General features: G+C 46.8%; 1 protein-coding gene across 1 annotated transcript in view; it reads left to right on the top strand.

The window, feature by feature from the left end:
• Positions 1–7,054, top strand: part of rnf24 (ring finger protein 24) — a 33,284-nt gene extending 26,230 nt beyond the window's left edge. Inside the window, exons 5-6 of the mRNA XM_064335139.1 lie at positions 3,520–3,599; positions 5,197–7,054. Coding sequence (XP_064191209.1) covers positions 3,520–3,599; positions 5,197–5,338 — 222 coding nt within the window. The 3' untranslated portion in view covers positions 5,339–7,054. The remainder of the gene's footprint in view (positions 1–3,519; positions 3,600–5,196) is intronic.
• The last annotated feature ends 5,093 nt before the right edge of the window (positions 7,055–12,147 follow it).

Here is a 12,147-nt window from a genome sequence, read left to right on the forward strand (position 1 = left end):
TAATAATACGGATAATACATTTACATGTCATGTAGGAGAAATGACTCAAAATGAGACCTGAGGGCACCTAGTTCACTTGAACAATCAGTAGATTGTTGAATTGTGTGTACATATGTTGTGTGTGTATGTGTGTGTGTGTGGTTTAGGAGGTCAGTTATGACCTGACTGTGTACTGACATTTTGAGGACATTAGAGATTTTGAGGATTGTTTTGTTTGACGTTCTTATACACTGTAAAGACTGGATGCATGTGTAAAACATGTGTGAAGAGGGCTGAGTGGGGCCTCTCCAGAGCAGGGAAATGGTGTCTGTATGCTGAGTTTCAGGAGTTTCAGTATCACTGTCATTGCTAAAAAATGGAGGAAACTGCAAACGTAAGCCCCTTCATTTCTCAGTCTCTCATTCACAAGAATGCCAGCTGACCTGTAGGGGACTGTGTCAAACTATCACATTGATTAACTGTGGGGGAATTTCACCATACCCGAGAGCTGGCCTGTAGGGCTGTGTCAGCCTGTCACATACAGTAGTCTACCTGTGGCAGAATCTGAGCCTGTCATTGAGTTGCCCTGTAGGACAATGTCAGCCTGCCATCAGAGTTGGTCTGCCAACGGAAGATTACAGGCCGCCTATTATAGCATGGCATGAGGGAGAAGCTCATACACAAAGGCCACCAGCGTCATTCACACGCCGGTGGAATTAGAGCCAATCAAACTGGTGCTGATGTCAGAGCCCCCCGCTTTATCGTCGCCGCGGCTGAGAGACCGGCACGTGGCAGACGCGTCCCCGCGGAGACGTGCCGCCTCTTAGCGCTGCCGTCGCCACGCCCCCCCGACGACCGACCCGGCGGCCGGCTGCCGACGAGCCACGCACGCAACACGGTTTAGAGAAACAAAACGGGCAGGGAGAGGCTAATGCGGGCCCGCACGCGCCCCGCTGGCACCGCCCAGCCGCGGGCTGACAGGCTAACGGCGGGTTTATGGCGTTTTATGGGCACGGCCGCACGGCTGCTGTCTGTTACCGATAGCTGTAGTTGGTGTAGTATTAGTTAGTGTAGATGCTGTAGTTAGTGTAGTATTGAGTGTGCGCGTTATCTATGGAAGGGAATGGCGGGCGATTAGCGGTGGGCTAATCAGCGAACAGCGCCGATAGCTGTTCACGTCCATGCGCCGCTGTTGGAAATGGCGCAGGATAGGCACCAGCCGTCCACGCGTGCCCCACGCTGTCATCGGAGCCTCCTGCGAGAGTCACATGACCCTTTGGCTGCATTTGAAGGCTGAATGCGAAGACAAGCGAAAGTCCTCCGCTATAAATAGCTGCCTCTGTCCAAAGAAACTCATGGAACTTATCTTTATTTAAGCACATTGCAGTGGACTTCATTTGTTTGGGAACAGCTTCAGTGCGATTGCTGCTCCTTTTCAGTGCCTGCTTCATTTAAAAAAATAAAATAAAAAAAAAGATAATAATTATGTTTAATATATCAGGACCTTTAAAAAGCAACTTGTTTCACGTTTTGTTCTCGTTCTCAGGGTGCGATTCCCCCTTAATTCGCATTAAATTATCCTGTTTCTCGGCAATGAACGACAAACAGTGCACACCCAAACACACGCAAACACAAACAAATGCGCACTATGCAAACACACACAGTCGCACTCAACCATACAAATGCGCACGAGCCGACGCACGCACGCAAACACTCGCAATCACACAAATACACACAATCACGCACAAATACACATAAGCACACAAACGCACACGAACGCACTGTTCGCGCACACAAAGGTAAGCCCTGTATGTGAGCACTGGATGCAGGCACAGCCCTGCCTAGTTTCTCCATTAGCCTTACCGAGTTGCGAGGCATGAGACAGTTAGCGAAATCCAGAGTGCCTTTGCCATTGTCCTCTTAAAGCTAGTAGCGCAGCTCATTTAAACGGAATCCAAAGTGGCTAACGTTGTAAACGCGTAACAGTCGCGTAAACAGGACCAGCATGGCCAGTATCGCAGTGCGTTAATACGGTACTTACTCAGTCATTTAGGGCCTTCAGTGAGTGGTTTGCAGGGAATTTTGAGGAGAAGGGACAGGACCTAATTGTATGTTATGAAGAAACGGGTTGCGGGGGAAAAACAAGCCATGTAAACCAGGACGGCTAACGCCCCCTCCGCTCTCCAGCGCAACTGGACCCGCTATAGCGGCTTTCACTCTGGCATGGTCCAGGGGCAGCTGCCCCTGCTCAAGGGGACGGCGTTCGCCGCGGAAAGTCCCGGGGAGGCGCGGCGGATGTTTTCGTCCTTTCGGAGCGAGCACACGCCCGGGTGACACCGCACAGCTGGACCCTCCCGCTCTCGCCCGGGCCCGTGGCCGCCAGGACAGAACTCTGCCCGGTTCAGTGGCGAAAAAGCTGTCAACACACTTAGAGCGTGTTGTGCCCTGAGGCAGAGGGGGGGTGACAGGCAGGTCGGGGGGGGGGGGGCTGGAATCCAGGACAGGGAGCCATGGGAGTCTCTGGGGGTGGTGCTGGAAGATGGCGCCTGCCTCTGTTATGTAATTCACATTTAGACGACTCCTGGCGCCCAACACTCTCCAGTCTCCAGAATGTTCTTCGCCGTATCGCTGTTCAATAACACACAAACAGAGAGGGCTGCCTCAGCTCTTCTGTGCTTCTCGTTACACGTGTTAATCTCTCTCCCCGTCGCTCTCTCTCTCTCTCTCTCTCTCTCTCTGTCGCCGTTTTGCTCCACACTGTGCGGGCATGCGGCGTGACCGTGTGTGTGTGTAGATCCCTTTTCGTTTTTTTCCCCTCTAGCACAGACGGTTTTCCGCGGTTTCGTTCGTGTTTTCGATACCTCGGGGAGGAATGCGGGCGCGCCTCTAGCTCTGAATTCAGAGCCGTGAAGGAGGCCGCGCTCTCCCAGAGCAGTGGAGGACGCTGGGTAACGGGAACGGCTTACAGAACACAGCTGTCCCTCCCAAAGTGAGAGAAAAAGCTGGTAACTGAAAATGTGGGTTTGCTTTACGGCGTATTTTGACGTGCGAGAGCCCTGCTTTTTTGAGAACCGGGTGCTTCAGAGAGGGCTTTTAGGGGCGCCTCTGCGTGAGGCGCTAGCTTCTCTCACCCTGGAGACCCCGCCTGGGCCTACACGCTAACCAGCACCTTCCCTCTCCCCTGGGAACAAGCAGGCAGATCTCACCTACCCAAAGGTCACATGCTAAATATAGCCAATCAGAAGTCATTCCTCATACCCAGACTAGCAGGGCACGGCCATTCGAATCAGCAGTCCTTCTAAGCGTAGGTGGTTCTTTCTTCTGTTCTTTGTCTCGCACCGAGGAGAGAGAATTCATTTCTTCCCTCTTGGAGCAGGACTTGGATATTCTGTTCTGAGAGATTATTCTTAGACTAATTAATCTGTGGAATGATTAGCCTCTGCTGAAGGCTGAAGTGATTGAGGGTCCCTGTGCCGCGTGTGTGATTGTGCTCGCGGCCTCTGTAAAGGAAGTGTGTTCTGGTCTTCTCTCCCTCTGCAGATATGCGCGGTGTGTTTGGAGGAGTTCAAACAGAAAGACGAGCTGGGGATATGCCCATGCAAACACGCCTTTCACAGGAAGTAAGTGTCACATCCTGCCACACTGCGTGTATGTGTTTCATGTAGTTTAAGGGGAATGTATGGTAATTACAAATGGAGCGCATTTTCTTCTGTAGTCCCTTGTTAACAGTAAGGCCAGTCACCTCAAGTGATAACTAGCATATGTTAATTGTTCTCTAACACACACTCCAATGAAGGATTTATTGTTGCACACCTGTCAATAAATAGACACTTCCTGCAGTGCTTGGTTAGGCTTGTTATCTTCGAAGTATTCTAAAATTTGCTCAGAGCTTCAGCCAAATGACATCCGTTTGTATCATGTCCGTCTTAATCTTTCTAGCCTGTTTTTATTGATATTGTTGTAACGTAGACAAAATGTAACTGGAACAATAATTGAATAGTGATTGTTATGGTTATGGTTCCCAGTGGAAAGAGGCCTTTATAGTCCTGATGCCTCATAGGGGTGAGTGTTTGCCACTCACAATCCATTAGCGCCTCATCTGTAGTCCATGCAAGTGTGAGATACCACAAGTCCTGTTTGTTAAGGGATGGCTAATGGCTCCCAGCCAAATGAATGGAGATATTTTAAAATGGCTGCCATTAAGACTATTTACGGTGCGTTGTGTGTGTGTTAACACATATTAATCTGTTCTAGTATCCAGGCAAGTGCTGTCGACTTGTTTTGGCTCTTAGAGAAGAGACTGAGCTGGTGGTGGACAAGGGATTTAAAAAAAAAGAGAATCATTATAATTATATAATGCGGGATTCTGTGGAGGTTATCTGATGGAGGAAATACTCAAAGGAGAGAGAGAAATTTTTAGAACTGGTTCTTTTGGTAGCACCTGTTCAAGAGTGCTTTTACGGTAGCACTGCAGGGAGTGTCTTATAAAAACAACTGGGGTCATTTTGTGTGATTATTCTTTGATGTAGGCCCAATATTGAACGCAGGCGTACATTTTACGGTATTTGCAGTTGATTGATTGATGCTCGCAGCTGAAAAATAGCACTTGGACATGTGTTTGCTGTAATATGGGGAAATAAAGAACCCACTGGCTGCAGGAGACAGCCAGAAGTTCTGAGAACGAGGCAGAGCACGTACCTCTGCTCGCGCTCGGGCACCAGGCTGTGTGTGTGGACACCCGGTTCCCACACACACAGCCTGGTAGAGAGTTCTGTCACACAGCAGGGCATTGATTTCAGTGGGGGTGATAAAGCTTATCGTGCGATAACAATGTTTTAGACTGGCAAATATCCTCAATGTGCAATTCAGATAACCTCCATGTCTCAATCTCCCTCCTCTCTCTCTCTCACCTCTCTTTTGCTCACTCTCATTTCTGGCTTTTCCTCACTCCTTCTCTCCACCTCTCCCCCTCTCTCCCCTCTCACTCCCCTCCACCTTTGCCTCTCTCCCCCCCCCCACCTCTCCCTCTCTCTCTCCTCCACTCTCCCTCTCTCCCTTCTCTCCCCCACTCTCCTCTTCCCTACTCTCCCCTCCTCCTCTCCCTCCTCTTCAACCTCTCCCCCCCTCCTCTCTCCACCTCTCCCTATCCTCTCTCCACCTCTCCCTCTCTCCCCCCCCTCCTCTCTCCCTCCTCTCTCCCCCTCTCTCCCGGTTCAGGTGCCTCATTAAGTGGTTGGAGGTGAGGAAGGTGTGCCCGCTCTGTAACATGCCCGTCCTGCAGCTGGCCCAGCAGCAGGGTGGCGCCGAGGCCCAGGGTCCCACACAGCAGCCCCTGCCCGGCGTGGAGAACCTGGTCTAGCCCCCCCCCCCGTAGGGCCCCACCTTACCCCAGCCCCCCTGTACAGGTACACATGTCAATGGCACAGACTGGAGGACTGATGTTACTATGCAGAGACCAGCTACACGTTCATCTGCAACTTCACTTTTTTCTGCCTCGGTGAATTCAGAGTTTTATTTTTATTTTTTTTAGTTTTTTTTCTGTTTTTTGTGGACACTGAAGAACCCGTGCTCTCGTTGGCCGAGCTGGGGTCAAACATGACTTTCGCAACCAAAGCACTTTTTTTCTGGGGTCACCAGCACAAGAGGAAAAAGAAGAAGAGAAAAAAACTGAACTAAATAAAAGCAAACAAACAGCAAAACCTTTGAACACAAATGGCTGCATTTTCTTTATGTAACAAACACTTTTTTTTAACCAGCACTTTACAAGGACTCTTAAAAACCTAATCGCTTGTGAAGGTAGTAGCAAGGTCATATTTTGTATTTTATCATTATTCATTTTATTTGAGATTCTTGCGTATAGAGCCCCACACTGCTTTCATTTTGACAGCGAAAGACTGTTTGAAATGGTGTGAAAGGGACGGCTTTTGAAGGACGGAGCACGCGGTGGTGCGCCTGTTTGTCTGAGGGCTGGAGAATCCTTGGTCTTGTGGAGACTGAATCAAAGGAGGAGCAGGAGGAGTTTTTTTTGGGGTGGAGGACGAGAAGACCAGGATTCTGGATACTCAGCAGCCTTTATCCCACTAATGTGAATGTGACTGATGTAGAGGGGGGTGGTGTGTCCCTTGGGAAATCTCAAGCTCTGTATTCATGCCCCTTTACACTCGGCCTCTCCCTCTCTTTCTCTTTCTCTTTCTCTCTCTCTCTCTCTCTCTCTCTCTCTCTCTCTCTCACACACACGTTCTGTCTCTCTCTCACTGTGGGCCTCCCTAATTTAAAGGTGTCACACAGGGGGATTTATTTGGTTTTTCCCAGTGGCTTCTGTTGTTGTTTCACACCAATAGCTGCGCCTGGAAGTTGTACATCTGTGTTCTGAACTTCTGAACTCGTAACTGGGAAAATTCTGATCTGGAAAGAAAAAGAAATGCAACAATGCCATCGGGAGAGCCAGCGCGTGACTTTGCGGTTTTCACACCCAGTCCGCTTTTCCTCACCGCTGGGTCCACATCGCCCTTAGTCACCTCCTTCCCCCCCGGCTGTCCTTCATGTTACATAATCACGCCAGCTCGCTGTACCTTGCGGCTCCAGAGCGGAGGCTTCCCGCCTGGCCTCCCTCGTGCCTTGTGTGCGAGCGCGCTCCGTGAGAGTTTCCTGTCCAAGGCGCTGGACTTCTCTGATCCATACCGTTGGTTTGTGTGTAGACCGGCACGAGTGTTTGAACCACCTCCACTTGTGCAGCCCGCCACTTCCTGTGGAGAATTAGGCAGGAAGTCGGGGGAACCAGAGAGCCCGCAGACTTGGTCCCCTGGCACTGATTGAGCTCCAGCCAATCAGGAACCTCCCTGCCTGTTGCATAACTGTGCATGAGAGGCCTCTGTGATCCCCTCGGGTGTCGTTCGCATTGCTTTTTGGGGGAAAGGTCACTGCCAAAACGCACGAGGACGAGCCCTTGGGGTCTCATATTTAGCATTTAGGTGCAAAAAAATGTAAATAGGTTTGAGTTCAATGACAGCAATAACCACTTAAAATTTGTGAGAAGGGGCTCACGTTAAAATCGTTTCCTCTGTTGTATATATAATCTCATAAAAAACACGTTTTCAACGTACAAAAATGCCAAGTTACTAAAAAGTATTGATATCAAAATGACGCCAAGTTACGATACTACAAACAATATAGGCTATCTTGCCTCACCGAAATGACATAAGATGTATCTCAAAGCAATGCTACCCAATATTTCCTCAGTTCTTTCAAGTCACTTGGCCCTGTGTTTTCTAATCTTACCATTTCACAATGTCATGCAAACTTTCTGTCAGATCAAAGAGACAAATATTTCGAATTGCCTCATGGAACACATTGAACATTGTACATTGAAATTAATGTATAAATTAATTAATGTACAGAACTGCTGCTGAGCAACGACAGGAAGCACATTTCTCCAGAAAACATGTTTATACTTGCTTCTGAACTGAATTTGAGTACATGTGCAAGTTATTGTATATTTGCTACGTACAATAAATACTGCATGTAAAACACATATTGTACATACATACATAGAGAACTTCTTTATCGGCATGGGGACATTTCCCTGGCAGCATCTTACATTCACATTCACGAACACACTTGTACCAAGAAACATACTATCATTCACGCAACAGAAAGCCTGGGCAGCGAAATACATAGGCCTACATACCAATACAAATTGGACATACACACACCTATTCAATCAATCTTGACTGTGAGAGAGCCATCCACACATATATTTGGCCTGTTCATGTAGTGCATGCTTATACACAGGGCCAAGTGACTTGAAAGAACTGAGGAAATATTGGGTAGCATTGCTTTGAGATACATCTTATGTCATTTCGGTGAGGCAAGATAGCCTATATTGTTTGTAGTATCGTAACTTGGCGTCATTTTGATATCAATACTTTTTAGTAACTTGGCATTTTGTACGTTGAAAACGTGTTTTTTATGAGATATCAGTTCTTTTTGCAAAGCGTTTTATTATGAGAGTGAGAAATGCGACCCTGCAAGAAACGGTTGTGGATTATGGCTATCGTTGTGTGAATCTGTACAGTCTGATGAGCGTGTACCGTTCAGCAGTTTCGGTTTGCTATATATGTAAAACAGTGGCTGTGAGAAAGGATGCAATGGCGTAAGCGTAAACGCATCAGAAACGCAGATGGAATATGGTATGTACTCACGGATTTGACGTCCATCCAACGAGCCTTGACTGACAAAATAATCAACACGCCCGTAGAATTATAACTCCCTAGGTCGCAACTTGTGTAGCCTTCTGTCCTGCTCCGTTGTCTGTTATTTCGTGGAGATGCACTATTAGTGTTTGTAAGGTTTATCCTTCTGTCCTGCTCCATTGTCTGTTATTTCGTGGAGATGCACTTTTAGTGTTTGTAAGGTTTATAAGGCATTTTGATAGGCTAATCTGCAGGTAGGAATCCTCTTCGCCGTTTTGCTAAACTAGAACCGGAAAACATGATAGTGGAGAATAGGAGCAGACGCAGCAGGCTTTGCATATGAGAGAATAACAACAGTGTGAGAGAAATTAAAATGAAATTACGAAATTCCGTAGTTGAAACAATATGTTTTTAGCAGAATGGGCATGTAGGTGAAGGTTGACATGATCACGGAGTATAGTGCGAAGTAAATGGAGTGATCATGAGCGAGCTTATCAAATGGTTTACATAACAGTCGGTATTGAACATTGGTTGTTGAAGTGGAGGGTCAAATAACACTGCACACATTATTTACCTGTAATGTAATCTATTGCACGAATGTGTTTTTCTCATGTTCAGTGCTAGTAGTTATACTTATGAGTGAATCATGATTTTAAATGTAATGTTTTAATGCGGAGTTGCAGAACGTACATACGTAGTAATTGTGTGTAGCCTATGTGGCTAGATAGAGAACAGGGCGAGGTAACATGAATGTAGAAACGTGGCGTTTGCTTATATTAAGGTTTTGTACGGTAGCCAAGTGAAGAAATATAGTTAGTAGAAATGGCACAGTGGTGAACCGGTGTAACTTTTAAATAAAAGGAATACATTTGCGTCATGAAATGCATATGGGTGGCCGTGAGTGAGTGAGGTTTACCAGTCTGTGACTTCGTTAGCTAATGCCATAGCTATGCAATGCGTGAAATATCATTAGCGAACCTGCCGGTGGTTTTAAAGAAGAACACAAGCCAGTAAGCACAGAAGAGCTTCCGTTGAATCCATATGGCTTAGCAATATTGTAGCCGGTCAATAACTGAACGTACAGACGGTAAGTCATAATGCATATATCTTAGCAATATTGTAGCCGGTTAATAACTGAACGGTGAACGGCGGGTAGATATGGTGCAAAAGCAATAATTAAGAAGTAGTAGACAATTATTAGTGAGGGTCGAAGCAAGTTAAAGAAACGGGTTCCAAGCTGGGCTTTAACATGCGACCCAGTGTTCCCAAGCCTGTAACCTTACCCACTAGGCCACAGACGGATTAGCTGTTCAACCTGCGGAGTTGCGGAATGTACATAAGTACTAATTGTTTGTAGCGTATGTAGGTAGATAGAGAACAGGGCGAGGTAACAGGAATGTAGAAACGTGGCGTTTGCTGATATTAAGGTTTTGTACGGTAGCCAAGTGAAGAAATATAGTTAGTAGAAATGGCACAGTGGTGAACTGGTGTAACTTTTAAATAAAAGGAATACATTTGCGTCATGAAATGCATATGGGTGGCCGTGAGTGAGTGAGGTTTACCAGTGTGTGACTTCGTTAGCTAATGCCATAGCTATGCAATGCGTGAAATATCATTAGCGAACCTGCCGGTGGTTTTAAAGAAGAACACAAGCCAGTAAGCACAGAAGAGCTTCCGTTGAATCCATGTGGCTTAGCAATATTGTAGCCGGTCAATAACTGAACGTACAGACGGTAAGTCATAATGCATATATCTTAGCAATATTGTAGCCGGTTAATAACTGAACGGTCAACGGCGGGTAGAAATGGTGCAAAAGCAATAATTAAGAAGTAGTAGACAATTATTAGTGAGGATCGAAGAAGGTTAAAGAAACGTGTTTCAAGCTGGGCTTGAACATGCGACCCAGTGTTCCCAAGCCTGTAACCTTACCCACTAGGCCACGGATGGATTAGCTGTTCAAATTGCGGAGTTGCAGAATGTACATAAGTAGTAATTGTTCGTAGCGTATGTGGCTAGATAGAGAACAGAGCGAGGTAACATGAATGTAGAAATAGAAACGTGGCGTTTGCTGATATGAAAGTTTAGTACGGTAGCCAAGTGAAGAAATATAGTTAATAGAAATGGCACAGTGGTGAACTGGTGTAACTTTTTAATGAAAGGAATACATTTGCCGTGACTTCGTTAGCTAATGCCATAGCTATGCAATGCGTGAAATATCATTAGCAAACCTGCCGGTGGTTTTAAAGAACACAGGCCAGTAAGCACAGAAGAGCTCCCGTTGAATCCATGTGGCTTAGCAATATTGTAGCCGGTTAATAACTGAACGGTGAACGGCGGGTAAATATGGTGCAAAAGCAATAATTGATAAGTAGGCTAGTAGACAATTATTAGTGAGGGTTGAAGCAGGTTAAAGAAACGTGTTCTAAGCTGGGCTTGAACCTACGATCCCATGTTCCCAAGACTGTAACCTTACCCACTAGGCCACAGGCGGACTAGCTGTTTGAACGGGAAATGTTTCAGAATAAAAATGTATGGGTATTTTGCGTGTGTATGCGCGTTTTTGATTGGGTCGTGTAGGGCAGATTTGGCTGGTGTTAGTGAAATGTCCAATGGGGAGACATGTTGTTAGTGGGATAGGCGGCAGGAAAAATAAGAATGAGAAGAAGAAGAAGAAGAAAGAGAAGAAGAAGAAGAAGGAGAAAACGCAAAATCCCCTTAGTTTGGGGCTTTATTGTGTGGACATGTGAAGTTGTTTACGAATTCTGTCTGTTGAAATGGGGTCAGAATGTACAGAATTTAATGTTTTTAAGGGCTGAGTGTCTGTGGCTGTTGTGGTTATTTCTGTGGGGAACCCTGAAAAGTGCCAAACTCTCGGTGCTGTATAGGTATGGGGGCATGCCCCCGCCAAGGCGTAACTTGGCGGGATGGCATACCTGCCATCCCAAAATACAAAAATTGTGACCACTGGCTGTATGAAATACTAGCCTAAAATTACACAGTCTAACTCCCAAAGCATTGTTGCATTTTTATCATGATAGTGTACCTACTTATTTGCTAAGATCTTTCCACAAACAAGTTATGTTATTGAATTATTTTCATTTTTCTGCTGAACTTTCTGCAAAAAACTGAGGTGGGGGTCCGCGAATGAGGACCCAGCCCAGCTCATCTCTCAGGCCAGCTCGAGTTGGGACACTATGCAAAGCAACAAATACGTATCACTTGTATGTTTGTTTCCACATATGTAGTATCACATATCTTGGCAGAAACTGGTGTGATCTTACATTACAGCAAGGTTTTGATCTGAGAAAGGGTGATCCTTTTTTTGAAAGACTGAAAGAGTTTTGAGTTCCCCCCCCCCCCATCCAATGACATACTGTAGGAAGGCTCTGTAAAAAGTAACACACAAATGGGGCTGTATGGTATTTTTTAAGTTTGGATTTAAGATTAATCAAATACGTTGTCAAACTCTGGCCTTGACCTGACATTCCAATGCAGTGTAGCATATCCGTATACATCATTACCATGCTGCATAGACCCCCACTAGCGCTGTGTGCGTTACACACCATATTCAGCCTCCGGTAGCACACAGGTTTTAATGGTTCTGAAGCCCACATGGGGCTCATTGGCCGCCGTGCCCAGTGCGCTAACGTATCGCTTGCCTATGTGGGAAATACGGCCGCGGTCAGCAGGTTGCCGCGGGCCGGTTCAGAATGGAGCGCTTTTTTTTGGAACCCTCGTTCTGGCTCTTTCCTTCGTCCCCGGGGTGACCGGTTTTCTGACCCCCCCAACCCTTTGTCCTCCCCCCCCCGCTCCCCTTTGTAGCGCGGCTAAAAAAAAAAGAGCTGCGCGATGGGTTTGGAACCTGCAGAGGCGCGCGCGTTCGTGCGAATGCGCACGCGAGGGTGAGGTGGAGAGACACCGCGTGTGACGGAGCGTCGAGGAGCCGGTGCAGTCGGCCGCACTGGAGCGGGGCAGA

This window comes from Anguilla rostrata, chromosome 5 (assembly GCF_018555375.3).
Source record: "Anguilla rostrata isolate EN2019 chromosome 5, ASM1855537v3, whole genome shotgun sequence".
Taxonomy (NCBI): Eukaryota; Metazoa; Chordata; class Actinopteri; order Anguilliformes; family Anguillidae; genus Anguilla; species Anguilla rostrata.